Here is a 27,652-nt window from a genome sequence, read left to right as displayed (position 1 = left end):
ATTCATAAATAAAATATAGTTCGACAGGTAAATAAATTTAATTTTACATACAAGTAAGAAATAAATCTTGATTTCTTTCGTGAGCGTGTTTTTGCAGAAATTTTATTCACGTACATTCATTAACCGATTTCATTACTCACGCACGACATATTTATTTTAGTCCCATCACGCACATTCACGAGAGTTGCTTCAGATTTTATTCTCGCGTGAATCACGTGTGTCACGACAATTTCGTGTCACGCGCACACCTCTAATGTTGAGTACCATGCTTACACTTACCTATAAACCATAGGGGCTGGCATTACAAATTTGATCAATATACGCTTGATATTTTCATGTAAAGTTTTCTCATCCAAATACCAGTTAGTCTGATCATTTATAGATGCACCTGCGGTCGGATCGGGGGCACCACATACCGTATTGATGGCAGTTGGTTGTTCACTTAACAGTTCATCCAACAATCGTTGCGCAGTGGGCAGTATTTGTTGTGGCAATTCGCTTATTAAATATTGGGCGAATTTTTGTAGTTGATCACGTTGTAAACGCGTCAATGATTCTGATACAGGAGCTCTCAGACACACCTCCAAAGCCTGCAATAATTTGATGGCAATCACGAACAACACAAACAGGAAGGAAAAAAGAAAGAACAAAATAAAAAGAGACGAAAATACACATTTTTAAAATTACCATACACAAAATTATTTAAATATATTGTAAACCGGCAAAAAAGAAACAGGCCACAATTGTTGCCACCTCGTGATATAAGGATAATATTGAACACAACAAATATATTAAATACATATGCGTTTACTACATAATTTGGCTTGGCTTCCCAGTGGGCAAATTTTTGTGGTAACAATTGCCATAAATGTCACTTGCATCAAAAGAAATGTGGTGGTTTTCGTGGCCAGGTACTTACACAATGTATTCGGTGTAAACAGACAGCCACAACGTGAGAACACCAATATGCACTTGAGTTGCATGTGCAATTACATGATGATATGCGTCTTCGATCAAACGTAACGGCCACATTGAAATTCTGGCTGGGTGTTTGACACACTACCGTTGCGGAAAGGTGAAAACCTACAAAGAATAATGATAAATTGGTTATGGAAATTTGGAGTTGTTCATGGTTTTTGTTTGACACATTTCAATATTCTCCCTTTTCCTCTTTGCGGTGTTGCAGAGTTTATTCGGTGTATATTACATACCAATTTGTAAAGGTTCCTTGACAGCTCCTGTTTTGAAAAGCTGATCACCACGGTTGAATTCATCTGATGAACTATTTGCTAAGCATGAATATAAACGAATGTCTTCTTCATTATCTGGGAAACTCCAAAACGCTATGCGCAATTGTAGTTGTTCTGGTACTGGAGGATAAACATGTTCCACTAGTTCAAAGGGTATATATGAAGCAACACATTTTGCTGCTAACTCTGTGAGCGTTGGAACATCTGAAAAAAGAAAAGAAGGGAAAAACAGAGGTGAGTATACAAGAATTTTACTGTTACAATTGGGATTGAAAATTGTAACCAGAATTTAAAATTTAAAAAGATTGTCTTTTCGATCTTCCGATTTGTAAATATTTGAAAAAGACGACATTTAAATACTTTCAAAATGTTGATAAGTCGTCTTCTCGAGCATACAAGAATTCACTGCCACAATAAAAAGTGGAATTATGAATTGTAATAATAATCAAAAAGTAGATTTGTCGAGTTTTCGATTTTTGTTTGAAGATGGGCTTTTCTAGCTTTCTACTTTTTCAAAATTTGGAAAAGTCGATATTACGACTTCTCGAGTCGTAATTGGCATTATAATTGGGAAAAGTAGTACCCAGCGATTGACAATACATCGATTGATCAGTCTATTACAATATTTAATAGACAGAGAAAAGGACTCATCAGCCGGTTATAAGGCTACAAAAACTACCACGGAAGGCTTTATTAAATATAGACTTCAAAGTATTTATTCTATTATTGTACGTTGAATAACATGATTATAATCACCGTACATTCATTCGGATAGGTTCAACAATCGCGTAATTGGAACTTTCAAACTCAATGAAGAGGAACCAATAATTTCTAGACGGCCCACAAGAGACGTTAGTCCCAATCCTGGAAAAAGATCGGCATTAAATTTTTTATGTGAAAGATAGATCTTTTAGTCCTCTATCCGATGGTAAAAATTGAAAATAGGTTTGGGAATCTCAATACATGTGATACAAGAAAATGGTGGCACTGCTCGTTGAGAGCATATGACTACTGTGGCCAAATGGAAAAAATGGCCATCCAGATTTATACAATTATATATACCCTACGGGAAATTAGTGCGAATTGCCACTAATGGACCGATTACAGTACTGGTACTAAAGGGTGATACGGTCAAAATTTGGTCAATATAAACTTGACGTATTTCTTTCAATTTCGCATTTAAAAAACCAGAATACCCCTTTTTTTTAAGGTGTGTGTGTGTAGAATGTTGCTCCTATTTTGATTTTGGAATTCACTCTTCAGTTGTCAAAATGCCGTCCAAGCAAGAAGAGCAGCGTATCAAAATTTTGCTCGCGCATCGCCAAAATCCGAGCTACTCGCACGCAAAGCTGGCAAAATCGCTAAAAGTTGCCAAATCAACCGTTACAAATGTAATTAAAGTGTTTGGGGAACGTTTGTCGACAGCCAGGAAGTCTGGATCGGGGGGAAATCGAAAACCGGAAGCCGCTGAGACGACAAAGAAAGTTATGTCCGTGAAAATAAAGTTAACTTTAAAATTTATGATAACATTGTCTTAACGTTAACAGAGCGTTAACAGTGCTCTGCTAAGTGCTTAACAGAGAAAAAATAAAGTTAACTTTAAAAAGAACAAATAGTTAAAATAAAAAAACGATCATTGTGCCAAAACTATAGAGGGGGCAGTATACACCCATATACCAAATTGTAGGGCACGATGAGTAGAATCTAAATACGAAATAATTTCATAAAGTTCATTGCCAGAATTCGAGATATTTTCACTTTAAGTTGCGATTGAGTTAAAGTTAAAAACAAATGTGACCACTGTGCCAAAACTATAGAGGGGGCAGTATACACCCATATACCAAATTGTAGGGCACGATGAGTAGAATTTAAATCCGAAATAATTTCATAAAGTTCATTGCCAGAATTCGAGATATTTTCACTTTAAGTTGCGATTGAGTTAAAGTTAAAAACAAATGTGACCACTGTGCCAAAACTATAGAGGGGGCAGTATACACCCATATACCAAATTGTAGGGCACGATGAGTAGAATCTAAATCCGAAATAATTTCATAAAGTTCATTGCCAGAATTCGAGATATTTTCAATTTTAGTGTCAATTGAGTTAAAGTTAAAAACAAATGTGACCACTGTGCCAAAACTGTAGAGGGGGCAGTATACACCCATATACCAAATTGTAGGGCACGATGAGTAGAATCTAAATCCGAAATAATTTCATAAAGTTCATTGCCAGAATTCGAGATATTTTCACTTTAAGTTGCGATTGAGTTAAAGTTAAAAACAAATGTGACCACTGCCCCCTCTATAGTTTTGGCACAGTGGTCACATTTGTTTTTAACTTTAACTCAATCGCAATTTAAAGTGAAAATATCTCGAATTCTGGCAATGAACTTAATGAAATTATTTCGGATTTAGATTCTACTCATCGTGCCCTACAATTTGGTATATGGGTGTATACTGCCCCCTCTACAGTTTTGGCACAGTGGTCACATTTGTTTTTAACTTTAACTCAATTGACACTAAAATTGAAAATATCTCGAATTCTGGCAATGAACTTTATGAAATTATTTCGGATTTAGATTCTACTCATCGTGCCCTACAATTTGGTATATGGGTGTATACTGCCCCCTCTATAGTTTTGGCACAGTGGTCACATTTGTTTTTAACTTTAACTCAATCGCAACTTAAAGTGAAAATATCTCGAATTCTGGCAATGAACTTTATGAAATTGTATCGGATTTAGATTCTACTCATCGTGCCCTACAATTTGGTATATGGGTGTATACTGCCCCCTCTATAGTTTTGGCACAATGATCGTTTTTTTATTTTAACTATTTATTCTTTTTAAAGTTAACTTTATTTTTTCTCTGTTAAGCACTTAGCAGAGCTCTGTTAACGCTCTGTTAACGTTAAGACAATGTTATCATAAATTTTAAAGTTAACTTTATTTTCACGGACATAAGAAAGTTGCCGGTAGTTTCAAGCGAAACCCTAACCTCTCTCTCCGAGATGCCGCAAATAAGCTGGGTGTATCGTCTACAACCGTGCATCGAGCCAAAAAACGAGCCGGACTATGGACTTACAAGAAGGTAGTGACTCCAAATCGCGATGATAAACAAAATACGACGGCCAAAGCGCGACTTATGACATTTTTTATTGTCATATAATTTATTGATTTTTATACTCACTTGATATTAAATCTTTTTGAATCCAAACTTTTAATACAATACAACTATCAGAATTATTTATGGTTCAACATATTCCTTTCTGGTGCGATACGGATGGAAACAAGGTACTAAGTTGTTCCAGGACGTGTCCTTTGGGATAAGTCCAAGACGTATCCTAAAGTGTAAATTTGCCCAGCCAATGACAAACCCATGTTAAAGTGACCGATCCATTCCATACGCTTGGACCAGAACTGTGACTGGTCCTTACACACCAGGGACTAACCCTGTACCAAAAAATGTTGGCATTAATATATACTCAGACAGTCAAGCTGCAATAAAATCCTTGGACTCTTGGAAAACGGCCATCGACTGCCGCAAATCTCTCAATGAGATGGCTGATCAGCACAATATTCACCTAATATGGGTGCCTGGCCACAGGAACATACCGGGGAACTGCGAAGCAGATGAGTTAGCAAGGCTAGGAACTACCCTTCATATTCCAGGGGAACTAGAATCTGTTGGTATGTCTCTGGCAACCTGCAAGCTCTTACTGCGTGAGAAGGCTGTCATGATGGCAAATGTTGGATGGGAGAATTGCAAGGGTTGTAACGACACCAAGCAAATATGGTCCCATTTAAACTTGAACCGCACACTAGATATGTTAGTGTTCTCAAGACGTCAGATATCACTCCTGATATCTGCTATAACGGGTCGCTGCCTGATAGGCGAATTTCCAAAAACCATCGGTGCGATGTATAATGACTATTGTATGAGCTGTCATGATGCGGAGGAAAAGGAATCAATTAAACACCTCTTGCATTTTGTGTAAGGCGTAAGCGAATTTTAGGGGCATATAGTTTTATGGCGTTTTCTTTTCTTATGAAAAATGCGCACTTTTTTTGCATTTTGGCCGGAAAATGTACGTTTTAGGTTCTTTTCCAAAAAACAGGCAAAAGTGCGAAAAGGCTTCGAATTCTGTTGTGAAAATAGTGCCACGCATAGAGGCAAATTACGGGCATTTTCAGCACTGCCAACAAACGAGAGTGCTGCGATTGCCCTGTTTCCTTCTTTGAATTCTTTTCTGCCCGCTGAAATGATAGCATTTTTTTAGGTTGCTGGTAACATTTTAAAAATGCGCATTCTGTACAGACAAAATGACGGCAAAGCACTTTTTTCAGAAAAGAAAACACCATTAGATTTCTGGCGGACCTGGAAAACGTTAACTTAATGTTTTTGGAACAATATGGTTGGATCAACAAGAGAAAATAATAGAGAAGGTTCAGTGGTTAAAACTAGAAGTGCCCATATTTAATAGGTACTTTTAGTAAAATGTGGTATCACAATGGACTGAATAGTCTAAGTGAGTCTGAAACTTAATCGGGCTGCCACTTTAACCTAACCTAACCCTATACCGGTCCTGGGGTTGATCCACTTCCCGTAGGGTACATATAAATCTGGAGGCCCATCCTTTTCCATTCGGACACATTTCTATCAGTCTATCTTGGGTTAGAATTTGGCTGTTCTAACACTTCCCGTTTATCCAATTTATGCCAATTACTACGGAGGATTATATCACGAAACATTTTTATACCCTCCACCATAGGATGGGGGTATATTAACTTTGTCATTCCGTTTGTAACACATCGAAATATTGCTCTAAGACCCCATAAAGTATATATATTCTGGGTCGTGATGAAATTCTGAGTCGATCTGAGCTTGTCCGTCCGTCCGTCGGTTGAAATCACGCTAACTTCCGAACGAAACAAGCTATAGACTTGAAACTTGGCACAAGTAGTTGTTATTGATATAGGTCGGATGGTATTGCAAATGGGCCATATCGGTCCACTTTTACGTATAGCCCCCATATAAACCGATCCCCCGATTTGGCTTGCGGAGCCTCTAGGAGAAGCAAATTTCATCCGATCCGGCTGAAATTTGGTACATGGTGTTAGTATATGGTCTCTAATGACCATGCAAAAATTGGTCCACATCGGTCCATAATTATATATAGTCCCCATATAAACCGATCACCAGATTTGACCTCCGGAGCCTCTTGGAAGACCAAAATTCATCTGATTCAGTTGAAATTTGGTACGTGGTGTTCATATATGGCTTCAAAGATCCATCCAAAAATTGGTCGAAATCGGTCAATAATTATATATAGGCCCCATATAAACCGATCACCAGATTTGACCTCCGGAGCCCCTTGGAAGAACAAAATTCATCCGATTCGGTTGAAATTTGGTACCAGATGTTAGTATATGGTATCCAACAACCATGCAGGAATTGGTTCATATCAGTCCATAATTATATATAGCCCCCATATAAACCGATCCCCAGATTTGACCTCTGGTGCCTTTTGGAGAAGCAAAATTCATCCGATCTGGTTGAAATTTTGTACGTGGTGGTAGTATATGATATTTAACAACCATGCCAAAAGTGGTCCATACCAGTTCATAATCATATATAGAGCCCCCATATAAACCGATCCCGAGATTTGGTTTTGGAGCCACTTGGAGGAGCAAATTTCATCTGAGTCAGTTGAAATTTGGTACATTGTGCTAGTATATGGCCGTTAACAATCATGCCTAACTAGGTCCATGTCGGTCTAACATATAGTTATATATAGCCCTCAGATAAATTGATCCCAAATCACACAAAAATTGGTCCATATCAAGTTCATAATTCTATATAGCCCCCATATAAGCGACCCCGATATTTCAATTCTGGCTCTCTACGTACCATGCAAAGTCCATGTCGATTCGTAATTATTTGTAGACTTACCTATACATAACTTTTTTGTCTAATATATACCACGTATGGACTAACTCACAATTTAGAAAACGATGTTAAGAAGTTTTAAGATACCACAACCCAAGTAATTCGATTGTGGATGACAGTCTTTCGTAGAAGTTTCTACGCCGAACTTACGGCCGTATATACTTGTTTTGCATTCATATTTTTGTATTTTATCACATATAAGTGGCGCTGCAACGAATATTCATATACGGATTTATGTTCACTCAAATTTTTTTATTGGCGTTTCTGCGTTCAAAGGAGACATCCAACACTTCTTTATAAGCAGCCGCTGCATTGATTTTGCATTAATACTTCAGATGCGATGCTATTTCAGTATATGAGGTTTCGTTTGAAAAAGTAAAAATGTAAAAGCGTTTCGAATAAAAACATAGGATTTTTATTCATCGCCTTAACCCTTATACCATGTTAGGGTCGTTAGGTGACCCAAGTCATATTAATCACCATCGCATTTCTCACTGTTGGAATATAATTGAAAGTTCTTACTACTCAACATGAATTTAGTATATTTCAGCAAATTTGTGCACTGAGTAGTAAAAACTTTTAATTATATTCCAACAGTAAGAAATGCTATGATGATAAATAAGACTTGGGTCACTAAACGACCCTAACATACTTTAAGGGGTAAAAGAACTTCTTGTGAAGTGAAAATTAAGTCCGTCTTTAGAAGAGGAGTTTAGGATGTACATTGAAAACAATGACTCAAAAACATTCGTAGTGTTTTTTCACCCATGAAACGCGAGTACGCTCACTATTGCACCACCACGGCTCCCATCTCATATTCTTTTTGGATCCGGAAGTGCTGCAAAATTGGCGCAGAAGCAATGAATTTAACATGAACTTGCCCTAGGACGGATGTCCACCATTTCAACAGCCGTTCGTTCCACTGAATTTACATCACTTCTTAAGGTGTGATCCGAATTCAGTGTTTTGGATGTGAATTCAAAAATTTTATTATATAAATATAAATATTTTTTATGATTCTTGTCTGAAACGTTTGAACTCAAATAGTTTCAAAAATTCGCTATTTTTTCTAGAATGTATTTAGTTTTTTTTTCGACAAAATTTCAATAATTTGTAGCATTTTATTAATTCTTACTCTTGAATTAATCTATTTGAAACAAAAAACTTAAAATTACCCATTAAAAATAAAAAAATAAATGATTTATACAAAATTTAATTAAAAGAACTTCCTGTGTAGTGAAAATAAAAAACATCTTTGGGAGGACATTTTTGGAAGTGCTTTTAAAGTTGTGCTTTTATAAGAACCTCCAATTTTCTTTCCTGGATATACTTCTGAATTTAGAATGTACCATTTTAGATTGCAGTCCGATTCTTTCATCAGCAATGGCACGTCATTTCTCGGTTCCAAAGATTTTGTTTTGTCAAGTGAAAAACATCTTTAAAATTTAAAAATATCTATTTACGAACCCTTTTTCGATTGTAGTCAAGATACAATATGTCAACAAACTTGATTTCATCACTTTTGAAGAATTTTTCTGCATTATTAAAGCCAACTTGACCTTAGTCAAACAAAATTTTGTTTAATGTAAAGATACTAATTTTTAAGTCAAATCACTTAGCTATAAAGACAAAACGATTTCATTGAAAAGCTTATAGACCTTTGGCAAAATCCGCATTCCTATTTTAAGGTCATAAAATTGTTGACTTCACGTCAATATTTCTTTCGGTGTATGTCATTACCACTAGTGTGGTAATTTTCCATACTCCTTACCTTTCCTCATAAACACAATTAATTGTCCAACTATTGACTATGTGGTTACATACACTTCCAAACAATATAATGATGACAAAGTCTTTCGTAGAAATGGCATATACCAGGCAATGGATAATGGGTAACATGCAAGAAGGGACAATCGATGACAAAGGATAAACAAAGTTTCTTTGTTCCACAAGAAGAAGAAGAAGAAGGAGAAGAAAAAGGCAAAATGAAAACAACCAACCATTGACCTGGTGATGAACTTTTTCTAAAATGGTCAATGAAACTTAGTGCATACGTTTGTGTATGGATTGTCTGGGCATTATTAGATGTATAAACAATAATGGGGATTTCCAAAGACTTCTTACAAACTAGACTTCGTGGAAACGAAACACTTGTGGCTTCGGTTTTTTTGCGACAGAAACAATTGGTCACACTCAACAGTGGGCAGCTAATGGAGAGTTGTTTTTTTTTAGCTCATGCCCATGTAACATTTGCTTTGTGTCAATATTTATTAGCAACAACCCCCTATGACACCGTGGTGCAATGGTTAGCATGCCCACTTTGCATACAAAGGGTCGTGGGTTCAATCCCTGCTTCGATCGAACACCAACAAGTTTTTCAGCGGTGGATTATCCCCTCTCACACAGAAAAAATATCACCAAAATAACAGGTTGACTGATAAGTCCCCGGTCTGACCCATAGATGGCGTCGCTAGTATTAAATGCATATTAATTTTATATAGTACCAACCTTCAAATGATTCGTGTCAAAATTTGACGTCTGTAAGTCAATTAGTTTGTGAGATAGAGCGGCTTTTGTGAAGCAACTTTTGTTATTGTGAAAAAAATGGAAAAAAAAAGGAATTTCGTGTTTTGATAAAATACTGTTTTCTGAAGGGGAAAAATACGGTGGAAGCAAAAACTTGGCTTGATAATGAGTTTCCGGACTCTGCCCCAGGGAAATCAACAATAATTGATTGGTATGCAAAATTCAAGCGTGGTGAAATGAGCACGGAGGACGGTGAACGCAGTGGACGCCCGAAAGAGGTGGTTACCGACGAAAACATCCAAAAAATCCACAAAATGATTTTGAATGGCCATAAAATGAAGTTGATTGAGATAGCAGAGGCCTTAAAGATATCAAAGGAACGTGTTGGTCATATCATTCATCAATATTTGAATATGCGGAAGCTCTGTGCAAAATGGGTGCAGCGCGAGCTCACATTTGACCAAAAACAACAACGTGTTGATGATTCTGAGCGTTGTTTGCAGCTGTTAACTCGTAATACACCCGAGTTTTTCCGTCGATATGTGACAATGGATGAAACATGGCTCCATCACTACACTCCTGAGTCCAACCGACAGTCGGCTGAGTGGACAGCGACCGGTGAACCGTCTCCGAAGCGTGGAAAGACTGGCAAAGTAATGGCCTCTGTTTTTTGGGATGCGCATGGAATAATTTTTATCGATTATCTTGAGAAGGGGAAAACCATCAACAGTAACTATTATATGGCGTTATTGGAGCGTTTGAAGTTCGAAATCGCGGCAAAACGGCCCCAAGAAAAAAGTGTTGTTCCACCAAGACAACGCACCGTGCCATAAGTCATTGAGAACGATGGCAAAAATTCATGAATTGGGCTTCGAATTGCTTCCTCACCCACCGTATTCTCCAGATCTGGCCCCAGCGACTTTTCCTTGTTCTCAGACCTCAAAAGGATGTTCGCAGGGAAAAAATTTGGCTGCAATGAAGAGGTGATCGCCGAAACTGAGGCCTATTTTGAGACAAAACCGAAGGAGTACTACCAAAATCAAAAAATTGGAAGGTCGTTGTGATCGTTGTATCGCTCTTGAAGGAAACTATGTTGAAAAATAAAAACGAATTTTGACAAAAAAATGTGTTTTTCTTTGTTAGACCGGGGACTTATCAGCCAACATGTTAATTGCATCTTCATTTGAGGTAAAACGCTTGCAAGGATTTTTTTTTTAGATTTGGGAACACGTAAAAGTCACTGGGAGCTAAATCAGGAGAATAAGGTGGGTGGTCAAGCAACTCGTACTTTAATTCGTTGATTTTAGCCATTGTTAAAACACTCTTGTGCACTGGTGCGTTGTCTTGATGAAAAATTATTTTTTTGTGTTGTAAGCCAGGACGTTTTTCTCGAATTTGTACATTTAATTGATCCAAAAGGTTGCAATAGTACTCTGAATTTTTTGCTTTACCCTTTTGCAGATAGTCAATCAATAAAATACCTTTGAAGTCCCAAAAAACCGTTGCCATAACCTTACCAGCCGTGCAAAATTGGCGCAGAAGCGATGAATTTAACACGGGCTTGTCATAGGACGGATGTCCACCATTTCAACAGCCGTCGCACTGAATTTGCATCACTTCTTACTCTGTGATTCAAATTCAGTGTTTTGGATGTGAATTCAAAAATGTTGTCATATTTCGACAAATAAATAATTTTTAATTTTTTTTATAATTTTTAATGCATTCTAACGCTTGTCCGATACGTTTGAATTAAAATATTTTGAAAAATTCGCAATATTTCTTGAACGGGCTTACTCTGTTTTTAACCTTTTTGAAACGAAAAAATTAAATTTACCCATTAAAAATAAGAAAAACGCGACTTATAAATAATTGAATTAAATGAACTTCCTGTGTAGTTGAAATAAAGAACATCTTTGGGAGTACATCTTTTGGAAGTACTTTTAAAGTTGTGCCATTGGAAGAACTTCCAAATTTGTTTGCTGGGGATCCAAACAAGCTTGAGAAATGTTCATTCTTATTCGTTTTTGAGCGACTGTTAACAAATGCGGCATCCATCTTGAAGAAAGCTTTTTCGTCTGTAGCTCTTCATGCAAAATTGAATAGACTCGATCATTTGATATTAGCAATTTCACCCATGATATTAGCAATTTCACGCACTTTTATTCGTCGATCATTGAATACCATATCATGCACTTTGGCTACAATTTCTGTTGTTGTTGCTGTTTTTGGACTTCCACTACGTGGTTCATCTTCAATGCTTGTACGACCACGTTTAAATTCAGCAACCCAATTTTTTACTGTTGCATATGAAGGAGCACTTTCACCAAACACATTCACCATATCATTATGAATTTCTTGACCAGATAAACCTTTTTTATGTAAATATTTAATGACAGCACGCATTTCTAATTTTTCTATTGTAAAAAAATTGCGGATGCGTCTTTTTTGAACACCTGTTTCTATATGAAGGAGTTGCCAGATCGAAACAAAATTTAACATGTGTTCATAACAGAGATGGAAGTTTCCAAAACACTTAACTTTTTTCTGTTTATACCGCGCTTTTTGTGCTAGGCTAAGAAGTTTCCGAACTGCCCTCGTAAAGGCAATATTGAAACCCTGGACAGACAAAGATTTTGGTCGCTGAACATGGACATTCCAACTGGGCTCAGCACCATCGCATAAAGGTTCCTCGCTTCATTGTTATCGTATAATGGTCACTAAAATCTCTGCGTCTCAATCTGTTGGAATTTTGCGCCTGGAGAATAGGCGCATGACGGTGCTTTGTAGGGAATTGGTCAAAATACCGCAGAGCTATTTTCGTGCGGCGTGAGATGGTTTTGTCGGCCATTTAGAGGTCATAATTCGTGCCAAAGGTAGGCAATTCAAACAAAGCTAAACTAAATCTAAAATTTTATGTTATTTTCGACAGTATTTAAATAATAAAATTTTAAAATACAAAAAAAACGTTTGCTGCATTAGATACCAGTCACCCTGTATAGCCCGGTGGATAGTGTGTTTGTTAAAACGAATTGCTCGTGGTTCGATTCGATTCTCCGTGAAGTTTTATAAAAATACAAAATCTAATATACATTTTTAAATTTTAGTGTTGAGATCTAAATAAGTCATGTCGAATACAGAAAATATTAGGGATGCCAGAAATTTAATTAAATTGTTATCACATCCATTTAAAGGTGTCAATCGTTTATCACTCAAATTCCATGATTCCTCCAAACAATATTTTTTCGAAAGAAAACCATGTCGTTTGAGTTATTTTTTTTTTTTTTGCGTGTGCATCATCACTTTGTTTTTATTTTAGGGTTTATTAATTTTATAGATCCATTGAAATGTTAAGCATGCCATGTCAAATATGGAAACACTAATGCCATCGATAGTTTTGATGACGATGCGGAAGTTAATAGTGGCCCAAAAAGAACAACTAAAGTTGTCACATGTCGTCAAGTTCATTAAACGATAATTGCAATGGAAGAGAAGCCAGATGGCTTACGATGGCCTAATTTAAATTTAATTTCACAATACAATTTGCATAATAACATTTTAGTTAATGTTTGTGGTTGTTGTAACCAATAAAAACAAAGACAAAATATATTTGTACATAGAAAAAAAATTCAAAACATTTCAACCAGCAAATATTTTAAAATAGTCGATACATACAGGTTTTATATTCACGTATCACAAAATCATTATATTTATGTATGATTTGAATAACATTATAGGAACCCGTGTAAAAATTGAGAGTTCTAATTATATCTAATAATATCAAAATATATATATTTCACTGAAAAAACTATTGTCGTAAGGTCAAAGATTTCATCTCTTTAAAATACGAATGCAAATTTTGCTTAGCATAGAAGACGCATTTCTCTAATATAAAGATTTTTTTCTTGTTCAAAAGTCGTTAAACTTTTCAATGAAGTCATATTGTCCTTATAATTAAGTGATTTCACTTAAAAATGGGTATCATAACATGAAAGAAATATTTTTGGGGTAAGGTCAACTTGACTTTAATAATTCAGAAAAACTTGACTACAAAGCAAAAAATCATTCAAAAATAGCACATGTTTTTCAACACTTTATTATAATAACTTTGATCTGCCAAAATATGTGCCTACCAGAAATATTGATTTTAGACCCCATAAAATATATACCGATATACTCTGAATCCCCTCCCGAGTCGACCTAGCACTTGGTGTCCGTTCCTCCGTCTGTCCATGTATTTGTTGTTCGCAGGATTCCGGTCGCAATTATTAACCGATTTTGATGAAATTTGGTACAGGGTGTTTTTGGGCACAAAGACGAAAGCTATTTGGAAGAAATCGGATCAAATCTAGATATAGCTCCCATATATATGTATCGCCCGATATGGATTTATACGGCCCTAGAATCCAGAGTTTTACCCCAATTTGTTTGAAATTTTTCACTAGAAGTACAATTAGTAGTGTAGTCAATTTCGCTCGATTTGCACTAATATGACCACAGAGGCCAAAGTTGTATCCTGATCTACGTGATATTTTGCACAGGGAGTAGAATTAACATTCTAACTATGTTTCTAAATTTGGTTTAAATCAGTTCAGATTTAGATATATATGTCTTTCGCCCGATTTAGACTCATATAACCACAGAGACCAAAGTTTTATCCCGATTTACTTGAAACTTTGCACAGGGAGTAGAATAAAGGTTCTGGATATGCATACCAATGTTGGCTGAACTCGGTTCGGATTTAGATATAGCTTCCATATATCTGTTTTTCCGATTTGGGCAAAAATTGCCAAACAACCCACATTTTCCTTATAAACTCGCAACTGCTGAGTCGAGAACTTGTAAAAATTACTTCACACGCAAAAAAATAATTCTTTCCTCCCAAACGAAATTTTAGACAAAGTTCGTTTCTCATTTGCTTTTCGCTGTAAGGAAGTGTATTTGGAAGAAAAGTATATACTTTTTGTGATAAACGTTTATTCTTTTCCAGGATGTAAAAACAATTTCATAAGACAAACTCAAAAACAAAACATTGTTTTCTTGCTAATTGTATTTTCCCTCACATCTTTCTCACATCCTCAGTTCTTAACACCTTTTCCTGTAATACCAACACTGTAGAAGAAATTATACGATTTTATAAATTTTTAAAATTTTTTTACCTTTCGCCTCGACGGAGAATCGAACCGCGGACCATGCACTTTGTAAGCCAACACAATAACCACTGAGCTATGTACCTGTTATGGTCATCAATAGATAAATATCCATGTAAGTTATATTTATATAGCATAGCTTGCGGCGCCCACGAACCGAATAAACAAAGTTTATTTAACAGAAACAAACATTTAGTTCGGCACCGTGGAGCAGTGATTGCTACGTCCGACTTGCATGCCAAGGGTCGTGGGTTCGATCCCAACTTCGACCAAAGTTTTTTTTTTTGTTTTTTTTTACATATATTCCAGATATGTTCGGAAGATACATTGTAGTATATTAAATTTTGAACTGTAAAATGTGTCTTATTAAAGACCTAAAGTCAGAAAAGAACAGTGTTTGACATAAACGAAATAGACTGTGTTGTTGTTTCAAAAATAACTTTTTTATTGAAAAAATAAAAATTTTGTAACAAACGAATTTTTTTGGCGATAAAAGTTTAAAATTTTCGAAGCAATTCAAAACACTCTAACAAAAGAATAACGTTTTCGGTGCACGTTTTCCAAACGTTTTTTTTTCTTTGCGTGCACTTTGCCTAATACTTCATATCTATCGACCGATAAATCATAAATACACTTTTGCGAAGTTGCCTCAAAATTGGTTCAGATTAAAATGTATCCCATATTTTTTACTAACATTGTGTTCCACCCCAGGACATTAACCGACTTAAATTTAAAGTCTTTACATTTTGTAGAACTGTGACAATTTTCGTCAAGATCTAATCAGATTTAAGTATATGCGTATCAGATTTAGCGATCAAATGTGGGGCTTTAGAAGTCGTAGTGCAATTATACAAAAATGTCAAAAACTACTTATTTCCAAGGAAAATAGGTTAGCGCACCTTCACTTTTCACAAAAATACTTTGAATTATCTGAGGAGCAGTGGGAATGTGTTATATTTTGCAACAAATCAAAAAATTAACTTGCATGATTCGGATTGTAGAAGTTTAATACGAAAGCCCAAAGGAAAGTCTTAATCCAAGAAATACAAATAGTTCCGTCAATCATGGTGGGGGCAGTATTAGAGTCTGGGAGTGTTTTTTTTTTTTTTTTGACAAGTTATTGGCCCGATTTATAGAGTCGAGGGTTTATGCTGTCGGAAGTCTACAAAAACATTTTGTCCCATGTGATATTGCCGTAAGAATACCGGGAAATGCCGTCTGCATTGATTATTCAGCATGATTATACCTCCAACACATGTCCAAGGTGGTAAAACAATGGATTTCCGATGAAAAATTGAGTGTGCTTGACTGGCCTGCTCAGTCGCCTAATGTAAACGTCATAAAAAAACCGGTAAAACGAAAAATTGGTATTACATTTTTGCAAAAGGCTTATGATCTCTATTTTAACCCGAACCAAAAGACAAGTCCTGGGACACATTGGTAGGATCACCCAATAGATAGGTCCTCATGAACTAGTGTGGAATAAACTCTTAGGAAAATGTTTCATTTTGAGCATCCGAATCGCACCAGTAAGGAAAAACTTTTGGAATATTTATTATTGTATTTCACAAAATGTACACTGAAACAATTTTTAACAAACGAAGTTTTCTTTTGACACTGAACATTTTTCTTTAAAGGTAAATAAAAAAAGGCTGGTGGCAATCGTTGCAACGCTTTTCATAAATTCGGGTTTACTTGCTCTTAAAGAAAATACTTTTCAACAAAAGGAAATTTCGTTTGTTAAAAATTTCGTCCTGGAGGAAATCATTTTTTCTTTGTGTATGTAGATCCAATAAGATTTTAATATCAAGAGAATATACACTGAATAAAAAACAAAGTTTTTGTCTTTACCTTAATAATTTTGGTATTGATTCCGAGCCAAAGAAACTCACTATTCAAGTAAGGATACTTTTAAGACGCAATTATCTTTTAAATTTGGGTTTTGCGTACTTGATTCTAGGAAGCAATTGCTAATGTTTCGTTTTTTCAAGTTGTTTTCTTTATATGCTATCAATGTCCTTTACAAATATGTTAATTTGTAGTCAGGATGCAAAAAGCAAAAAAAAAAACAATTTCATAAATTTTAAACGAATTTTTCTGAATTATTGAAATCAAATTGACATCATTCTAAAAATATTTTCATTCATGTTATGATACCCATTTTTAAGTCGAATCACTTAATTATAAGGACAAAACGACTTCATTGAAAAGTTTATCGACTTTTGCATTCGTATTTTAAGAACATGAAATCTTTGGCAGTGTAGAAATCAATATTTGCGCCAATTTCCTATTCCATGAAATTCTTTTCAGATTATAGACTCTGGTCAAGGTATTGCATCAAGGAATACATTCAAAATGTTGCAATACCGTGCAGAGTAACAGTATTCACCAACAATGAACTTGACATTGCATCAAGTTTCCATCAGCCAAGACTTTGGAAGCGAACTTAATAATCAAGTTCAAAAATATTCTACATTGTAATAAAATTCCATGCGACAAAAACTCCTTGGGGCAAAGTGAGTGGCTTATGTGGTTAAACGAATTCATTTTTCTGTTGTTAACAGCATATTCGAATATTTCATGTGTTGTCTTTTTTTTCTTAATTCAAATTTCAATTACATTCAGCAAACCAAGAGAAACTATACAAGGGTATCATATCTAGTTATGTGTTGTACAAATGTTCAACTCTCTAGGTATGAAGATGAACATACACTGAAAATAAGACAATTAATTGAGCCTTAAAGAAGTTCACTAATGAATTGCGATTTTGACAGCGAGCGTATATTGTAATACACCAATTGTTGCTCTTGTCATGTATGCACCGCTTTAACATCCCAGCAAAAAACAAATTGGAAGTTCTTCTTAAAGCACAACTTTAAAAGCACTTCCAAAAATGGGCTCCCAAAGATGTTCTTTATTTTAACTGCACAGGAAGTTCATTTGAGTAAATTTTTTTATAACTCGCTTTTTTCATAGTTTTAATGGGAAATTTAAAATTTTATTGATTCAAATACGTTAAAAACAGATTAAGAATTAACAAGTATATACGGCCGCAAGTTCGGCCAGGCCGAATCTTATGTACCCACCACCATGGATTGCGTAGAAACTTCTACGAAAGACTGTCATCCACAATCGAATTACTTGGGTTGTGGTATCTTAAAACTAGAAAACGATGTTATCTAAATTGTGATTTAGTCCATACATGGTATATATTAGACAAAAAAGTTATGTATAGTTAAGTCTACAGATAATTAAGAATGGATATGGACTTTTTGTACGTAGAGAGCCAGAATTGAGATATGGGGGTCGCTTATATGGGGGCTATATACAATTATGAACTTGATATGGACCAATTTTTGTGTGATTGGGGATCGATTTATCTGGGGGCCATATATAACTATAGACCGATATGGACCTAGTTAGGCATGGTTGTTAACGACCATATACTAGCACAATGTACCAAATTTCAACTCACTCAGATGAAATTTGCTCCTCCAAGAGGTTCCAAAACCAAATCTCGGGATCGGTTTATATGGGGCTATGTACGATTATGGACTGATATGGACCACTTTTGGCATGGTTGTTAAATATCATATACTACCACCACGTACCAAATTTCAAGCAGATCGGATAAATTTTGCTTCTCCAAAAGGCACCGGAGGTCAAATCTGGGGATCGGTTTATATGGAAGCTATATATAATTATGGACTGATAGGAACCAATTCCTGCATGGTTGTTGGATACCATATACTAACATCACGTACCAAATTCCAACCGAATGGGAAGAATTTTGCTCTTCCAAGGGGCTCTGGAGGTCAAATCTGGGGATCGGTTTATATGGGGCCTATATATAATTATGGACCGATATCGACCAATTTTTGCATGGGAATTTGAGGCCATATATTAACACCACGTACCAAATTTCAACTGAATCAGATGAATTTTGGTCTTCCAAGAGGTTCCGAAGGTCATATACTAACATCACGTACCAAATTTCAGCCGGATCGGATGAAATTTGCTTCTCTTAGAGGCCTCGCAAGCCAAATCGGGGGATCGGTTTATATGGGGGCTATATATAGTTATGGACCGATGTAGACCAATTTTTGCATGGTTGTTAGAGACCATATACAAACACCATGTACCAAATTTCAGCCGGATCGGATGAAATTTGCTTCTCTTAGAAGCCTCGCGAGCCAAATTTTGGGGTCCGTTTATATGGGGGCTATACGTAAAAGTGGACCGATATGGCCCATTTGCAATACCATCCGACCTACATCAATAACAACTACTTGTGCCAAGTTTCAAGTCGATAGCTCGTTTCGTTCGGAAGTTAGCGTGATTTCAACAGACGGACGGACGGACGGGCGGACGGACGGACGGACATGCTCAGATCGACTCAGAATTTCACCACGACCCAGAATATATATACTTTATGGGGTCTTAGAGCAATATTTCGATGTGTTACAAACGGAATGACAAAGTTAATATACCCCCCATCCTATGGTGGTGGGTATAAAAAAAATAGTGCAAATTATTTAAATTTTGCCGAAAGAAATGCTAAATCCTTTTTAGAAAAATTGGGAATTTTTCAATATATTTCATGTCAAACGATCCAAACAAGCTTTTTAATGCATTAAAAATCAAAAAAAAAAATTAAAAATTATTTATTAATCAAAATAGCACAAAATTTCTTAAATCACATCCAAAACATTGGATTCGCATCACACCTTAAGAAGTGATGCAAATTCAGTGCAACGGCTGTTCAAATGGTGGACATCCGTCCTATGACAAGCCCACGTTAAATTCATCGCTTTTGCGTCAATTTTGCACCACTTCCGGATCCAAAAATAACATTTTCACTACTTTTTTGGCGACGCTTTTTTTGCTGGGATATCCCACACAAATGAACATAAAACAAGACAATAGTATGTCCCCGCACTGACACATAGGTAGGGCTAATCCGATTAAATTCCTCAACCTAAATCCTGAAATCGCCGTGGCATTTCGTCTGTTGCCATTAATTGGTATACTGCTTATCGATATCTTCTACTATCGACTCAGACCGGTATTCCAGGAGACGTTTCCTGTCGTCCTTATTTCGCTTTTTGTCGCCGTTGAATTTGGCAGCGACGAGTTTGGTGATCAGTTTTTAAAGAAATTTGTTAGACTTTAGTGATCGGAAAATTTAAAAATAAATACAAAAAAATGGAAACTGGAATGAGTTAAAATGGCATATGCTCAACAATAAAAAGGGGGAAAATTACAGAGGATATTTTACAGATTTAAAACAGTCGGAAACAAATGGTTTGAAGCTAAAACCATATGGATTTTCGAAAGATTTGGTAAATGGTAAGAAAAATTATAGCGATTTAAACCTAATTGTTCAAAAATTTATTCCAACTTCCAGTCAAAAAAGTGGAAACGGGAAAAATTTACGACTAATGCTAAATAATTAAAATAAAGTTGAAGAACTAGGAATAAATCAGCCGTTGGACGGAGGATTTTCCGAGGAGCTTGACTCCAAACAATCTAAAAAAAGTGGAAACAAATGATTTTAGGATTAATGTTTTTCGATTTTCGAGAAAAAAAAAGTGTGCTTCTAGTGTTTTATTCTATTATTAAGCACTAAATATTATAGTTTGTGTTCCATCAACACATCTTATAGGCAGTTTTTATTATAGAAATTTAGATTTCTCTTCTGTCTGGTTTTATCCACTAAGGACATATTGTGGTGGTTTCTGTTGCATATTGAGACTTGTGGCATAATTTTCGAAACGCCGGTCTGGGACAATCTTGGATTAAAATTGTTTCCTTTACAATGATTCTTGGTTCATTCATCTCAGTATCGTCGCCATTATTACAGTTATGTAAGCTTTCGTAGTTCTTTTATGAGTATATAATATTTTTGTCAAATTTAATATTTTTTCTGGATTTTCCGAATCAGAAAGAAAGAAATTAAACGTCTCGATTGAATTTAAAAAATTAGTTGATTTTTGTAATCAACATCAATTAATTTTTTAATTGAATCAATTAAAAAACTAATTGGAATTTTCAAATCAAATCAATTAATTTTTTATCAAATATTTTTTGTTTAGTTAAAACTGTAATTGATAATATAATTTTCGGGATTGAAGACATTTCAATTAAAATATTAATTGGATCAATAATTTTGTAATTGAATCAGAAAAAATTTGTGTTTTGGGACGAGTGCAACGAGTAATAACTGTTTTACTTCTTGTAATGCAAATTGTAATGATATGTGGTTACCTAGGTTTTGCTGGGATGTGATCTATATTCACCAATGTCTACCAATATTAATAGGAATTGATTCTGAAAATGTACTTATGTCACAGTAAGAGATACAATAAAATCTGTATGTGTATCAAATCCTAATTTATTTTTTCACCATTTCCACAAAGCAAATATTTACAATACTTGGAGCACAAAAATACGAAAGTTAATTGCCTATAGACCACAGTAACAAATGTATCTAATAATTTTTTACAGTGCTCTTATTTAGTGAATAACTACTTGCATCGTGGCCTCAAGCAAAAAATGAGTCGTTTACAATACCAAAATATGTAGAGGATGTTTTAAACAATGTTATACGAGCAAAGTGTGGAGATACTCTTTGAGCAGGACAACAACAGCGCTAGCGATGATATGCCGATGGTTCTTAAGTAACGTTTTTATAACATTAAGTGATGTTAATTTCATTAAAATGATATTAAATGTGGAATAACAAGAACCTTGGAATGGTATCTTGACTTCAAACAAGGAGGGAAAAAACCAAATCGTTTTGTCTCACATTTATTGAAAAAAAAAAAAAAAAAACAAATATATCGTTTCTAGGAATTGTTGTATACATTGCAACGATTTTATTGAATTCTATTATATATCTTGGTAATATTTGTCTGCCTGTGAGTTATTGAATGTCTCTTGGAATAATACATCGCGAAATAGTTATAGGCTTATTTTGAATTTTTAGGAATATTCACAATATATCCCAGAATTTATCACCTCTATTGTGGGTAACCACCATTAGTAGTCTGCTGAGGATTATAACTAAGGAAGGATTTGAACCAGTCTGTTATGCAGACTTTGTTAGAATACTTCTGAAGGGGACGGATCCAAACAAGTTATGTAGGGGAGCTGAGCGTGTTTTACGGATAGCATATGATTGGGCTAGACAGGAGAAGACTGATATATGCCTTTTCATCAGAAAGACAAAGATCGGCCGATACGTTGAACCTTGCTTTTTAAGCAATACTATAGCAGTATCTGATACGGTGAAATATTTAGGAGTAATCCTTGACAGAAAGTCGAATAGGAAGTGTCACATCAAGGAGAGGGCAGAGAAAGCATACAGAAGCTGGGCACTATGCCGAAGAGCCGTTACCTCAAAATGGGGACTAAATCCCAAAATGTCGTTCTGGATTTACACCAGCGTAATAAGTGACGTACGCATCGGTAGTATGGTGGACATCGATGCAGAAGAAATGTAACGTAGAAATCCTGCAACGGGTCCAACGGACATGTTGTCTTGGGGGAAACGGGGCTATGAGGACAACTTCAACTAGAGCGCTAGAAAGATTCTAAACGTCCTACCTATAGAGATACAGATAAAAAGTGAAGCAGTCATGACAGCAATGAGACTCAAGATGATGGGAGAATAGTACCAAATGGGGAACAAATCAAACCATCAGAGGATAATTGAGGTGACACGTCTGATTTAGGAGTGCTCCATGATCGTACACTTGAAGAAACGCTAGCGACCGAGTGTGAAATTCTCATCCCGGAGAGACAATCATGGTCTAACGGAACCCTTATTGAAGCCCCTTATGGTAAAAATTGTTACACAAACGGGGCGAAGATGGGGGATAGAAAGGAATTGGGGGTATACTTGGAAAACTCTGCATCATTCGAATCACCTGCTCACTGTGAGGTGGATGGAAACGAGCATGTCAATGACCTAGCGATAAAAGCCAGGGAAGCTGAGGAAGTAAACTTGGATAAATCCAAGCCCTTTGGGGCTACCCAGTCCTAGTTAAAAGCGTGGGCAAAGCGAGCACATGTAGAGCTGTGGAACAGTGAAATAGTCGGAAGGCCGCGAAGATCATATGGGGAGATCCCGATGAAGATAAAACAAGAGAACTTCTGAAAGAGAGTAGGATTACGATCAGTAGGGCTATTGAAATCATCACGGGACACTTGAACCTCAGGGCACATTTGCACCGTATAGGTGTAATGAATGATAGTTCATGAAGGGCATGTGGAGAGGACGAAGAAACACTTTAACATTATCTATGTCAAATGGAAACAAATTAAGGAATTCGTCCAAAGCACAAAATGTTTAAAATAGGCATGGGTTATAATTATAAACTAGACCGCACAACAAGCCGATTTCTGGCTTAGGTGTATGTCATATCACATGAGACGGAGAAATCCGACTCCTCTTTTCAACCTAACATAACCTAACCATCCCAGAATTTGAGATTTCGAAGTAAACATTTAATGTAGGAATATGCCATAACGAACATCCTTTCGAAATTTTTTGAAAATGTATAAAATAACATTATTACCGTTTCCAAAGGTTATATTTGGTATGTCGTTTGTACGAAAGGGATCAACTAAGGTGGTTTATTTTCTTTAAAGAGTTTCTTTAAATAGGTTTTCGTGTGGCCAACAATACGTTCTATAAATAGAACTAGTTGACTGTATGCGTTGATGGCTTTAGCGATTATTGCGTGTTGATGACAATTAGAGCTATATGACCCAGTGGATGGTGTGTTTGCTTACAAACTGTATGGTCAGCGGTACGATTCTCCATCTGGACGAAAGGTAAAATTTGAAAAATGTATGAATTCGTATATGTTCTTCTACATTGTTTGCATTAAAGAACAAGTGCTGCTAAATAAATAAATGATATGGAATTTAAAAGGATATCTGTAAACATTTTTGAAAATATATAAAATTAAATTATTTCCGTTTCGTTTCAAATAAGGTGGTTTGTTTTCATTATATAGTTTCATTAAATAGGCTTGAGTGTGTCATGTCAACATGTCTCACAAAAAGTGAATACTTTTCTTCCAAACAAACTTGCTTACAGCAAAAATTAAATGGTAAACGATGGTTGTTTGTCTACAATTTCGTTTGGGAGGAAATAATATTTTTTTCCGTGAGCTCGATATAAAAAAATTGGCTTAGTCCAAATATCTTAATCCAAAGTGAATTTCACTTGAACATCCCGAAAAAAGTTTTTTGGATAGACTTATAAATTTGCACAAATGTCGACTTTAAAATAATCGCAAGATCTATTACAAAATCGATCGATCGAAATATCGACATGTTTATAAATAGAATAGACACAAGTAAACTTTTCCAAAGTTTAAAAAAGTTAAAATGTCAACGTTCCAAATTCTGAATCGAAAAGTGGTATTTTTGCTTCTCATTACAATACATAGTTGGTTCAACAATAGATGGCAATTGAGTGGTTCAAGGATAAAACCATTTCACATATTAGCCATTTCAAAAATGAAAATGAAATGCTAATAAATATAATACCTTGCTCAAGTTCCGACTAAGAGTTCGACAGTTTCCTAAAATTTTGAAGAATTGTAAGAAAACTTAGCATATTTTTTTTAAATCCGGTTATCGAGTAAAATACAATACTACTTCCTTTAATAATATTCATAACATCCTCAATCTTAAATGTTGATTGTTTAAAGGAAATCTTCGATTTCGTTCTCATATCGATGCAGTAAAATTCAATAGTTGACAAGAGTGAAATATAAAGGAAACAGAATATCCACTGATAGGAAATGAAACGCATTGCAAAACCGTCACTATGAGCTTCCAGCCACAAAGATAACTATGGTCAATGTGTAAGAGAGCTAAATGACACAAAACTGGCATTGTCCAGCAACCCCATTGTCGTCTACAGACCGCAAAGACTCTATATAGATTGGTTTTTCGGTAAGAAGGATAAACCGGCAGTAACACTTGTTTACAAATAAAGTTTTTGTATCAAATTTTATGATTGTAGATATTTATTGACGGATTAATCAGTTCCCAAAATTTGCATCTATTTTCGTATCGCACGACTGGTACCAATGCTCTAGTTTATCTTCATTTTAAAATGTTTAAAGGGTGATACGGTCAAAATTTGGTCAAGGTAAAACGCGTGTAAATCGGTGAAATCGTTTATTTAAAAAATCAAATTGAATTTCTTTTTCAAGCTCAATTAGTATAAAATTCAGGAAAAATATTCAGTTAGGCTTTCGCTTTTCCAAATCCGAATTGCCGTGCCTCACGCTTGACACATGCCATCAGATTTTGTACAGCCACCTTGTCCACCTTCTTCGCCGCAGAAAGCCAGAAAGCCTTGAACTGCTGCTCGTCCTTAGCAGTTTTTTTGGTCTTCTTTAGGTTCCGCTTGACAATAGCCCAGTATTGGGCGGAGCTCTGGCGTGTTGGGAGGGTTCTTGTCCTTGGGAACCACCTGCACGTTGTTGGCGGCGTACCACTCCATGGCCTTTTTACCGTAATGGCAAGATGCCAAATCCGGCCAAAACAGTACGGAACAACCGTGTTTCTTCAGGAAATGCAACAGACGTTTATTCAAACACTCTTTCACGTAAATTTCTTGGTTGACAGTCCCGGAAGCTATGAAAATGCTGCTTTTCAAGCCACAGGTACAGATGGCTAGCCAAACCAGATATTTCTTTGCGAACTTTGACAGTTTTATGTGCTTGAAAATATCTGCTACCTTTCCCCTTCCTTTTGCCGTATAAAACTCCTGTCCCGGAAGCTGCTTGTAGTCGGCTTTGACGTAGGTTTCGTCGTCCATTACCACGCAGTCAAACTTCGTCAGCATCGTCGTGTACAGCCTCCGGGATCGCGCTTTGGCCGTCGTATTTTGTTTATTATCGCGATTTGGAGTCACTACCTTCTTGTAAGTCGATAGTCCGGCTCGTTTTTTGGCTCGATGCACGGTTGTAGACGATACACCCAGCTTATTTGCGGCATCTCGGAGAGAGAGGTTAGGGTTTCGCTTGAAACTACCGGCAACTCTCTTTGTCGTCTCAGCGGCTTCCGGTTTTCGATTTCCCCCCGATCCAGACTTCCTGGCTGTCGACAAACGTTCCACAAACACTTTAATTACATTTGTAACGGTTGATTTGGCAACTTTTAGCGATTTTGCCAGCTTTGCCTGCGAGTAGCTCGGATTTTCGCGATGCGTGAGCTAAATTTTGATACGGCATTTTGACAACTGAAGAGTGAATTCCAAAATCAAAATAGGAGCAACATTCTACACACACACACCTTCAAAATGAGTGGTGTTCAGGTTTTTTAAATGCAAAATTGAAAGAAATACGTCAAGTTTATATTGACCAAATTTTGACCTATCACCCTTTATATAGATATTAAAATCTTATTGGAACCAATGTCCGTGAAAATAAAGTTAACTTTAAAATTTAACTCAATCGCCACTTAAAGTGAATATGTCTCATAATCTGGCAATGAACATTTTTCAGATTTAGATTCTACTTATCGAGTCCGAAAATTTGGTATATGGGTGTATACTGCTCCCTCTATAGTTTTCACAAAATTCACTTTTGTATTTTAACCGTTTACTCTTTCTAAAGTTAACTTTATTTTTTCCTCTGTTAAGCACTTAACAGAGCTCTGTTAACGTTAAGGCAATGTTACGTTGAACAAGAGTGGTGTATGTGGACTGGTCCTTACTAAACTGTTCCAAGACAGATACTTTGGGAGGTGTCCAAGCCATATCCTAAAGTATAAATTTACCCCCTTCAATAAATAAAATGTACAAAATATCGATATCAAGATTTTATAAAAAAAAACATCACTGGACTTTCCATTTATCGATCACTAATGTAAATAGGTTTTTATGCTATCTCAAAATAATCGAAAAACAAGTATATACACTGAAAAAACAGTGAACCCACCAGGAAGAAAATTGTTGGTTAATTTTAGAAAAGTATCTACATGGAGACTACATCAGATTCTAGATTTATAACAAACTTGTTTAGCTTGAGAGGAATCTTAAACATCTCCTCTAAGAAAATTCGATGAAATAACGTTTTTCATATGATTTGAAATCTATCAATTTTGACCCGCATTACTCGAATGGACGGGAGAAGAAAAATCATACAATTTTACTTCTAGTTTCGTTCAATTTCTATCCCCTTAATCCATTCCCTGACATTGTACTCGCTTGGGTACAGATAATTGACAACATTTAATAGCGCAGAACTTTGTTTATAAATGAAATTAGGCAACGTATCATTTTATTTTTTTTTTATGTTTCTGTTTTTTATATTTTTTAACTGAAGTTAAGTGTAAATATATAAATTAATTTATTTTTTTTATTTTAAATGGTCTTGGCGTGCAATGGGTTAAGAAGTTAAATAGGGAAACTGATGTATATGAGGGTTATATTAAAGCCTTTCCCATGTAAACCAAATTTATTGTTATAACATCCTTCTAGATATTCAATTTCAGGTAAATCGGATAAAAATTTCACGATCGGCCCATATGGGGGCTATTCCAAAACAAGGACCGAAATACACCATATTCAGCACACCTATTTACGGACCTAGAACATCCCTATATATCTAATTTCAGCCAAATCGGCTAAAATTTGCGGTTTTCGGTCTACATGGGCACTATATCAAAGTCTCGACCGATAAAGCCCATCCTCGAACTTGACCTGCTTGCACACAAAAACGAATCTCTGCCAAATTTCAGGACGATAA

At 35.8% G+C, this 27,652-nt stretch overlaps 1 protein-coding gene across 1 annotated transcript in view; it reads right to left on the bottom strand.

The window, feature by feature from the left end:
- Nucleotides 1-27,652, bottom strand: part of Dora (zinc finger SWIM domain-containing dorado) — a 60,519-nt gene that overhangs the window by 18,648 nt on the left and 14,219 nt on the right. Inside the window, exons 3-5 of the mRNA XM_075302706.1 lie at nt 1,212-1,454; nt 920-1,083; nt 280-590 (exon numbers count right to left, since the gene is read on the bottom strand). Of these exons, the coding sequence (XP_075158821.1) occupies nt 280-590; nt 920-1,083; nt 1,212-1,454 (718 nt within the window). The remainder of the gene's footprint in view (nt 1-279; nt 591-919; nt 1,084-1,211; nt 1,455-27,652) is intronic.

The sequence above is a fragment of the Haematobia irritans genome, chromosome 3, assembly GCF_050003625.1.
Source record: "Haematobia irritans isolate KBUSLIRL chromosome 3, ASM5000362v1, whole genome shotgun sequence".
NCBI lineage: Eukaryota > Metazoa > Arthropoda > Insecta > Diptera > Muscidae > Haematobia > Haematobia irritans.
This window is presented reverse-complemented; position numbering and strand designations above follow the sequence as displayed.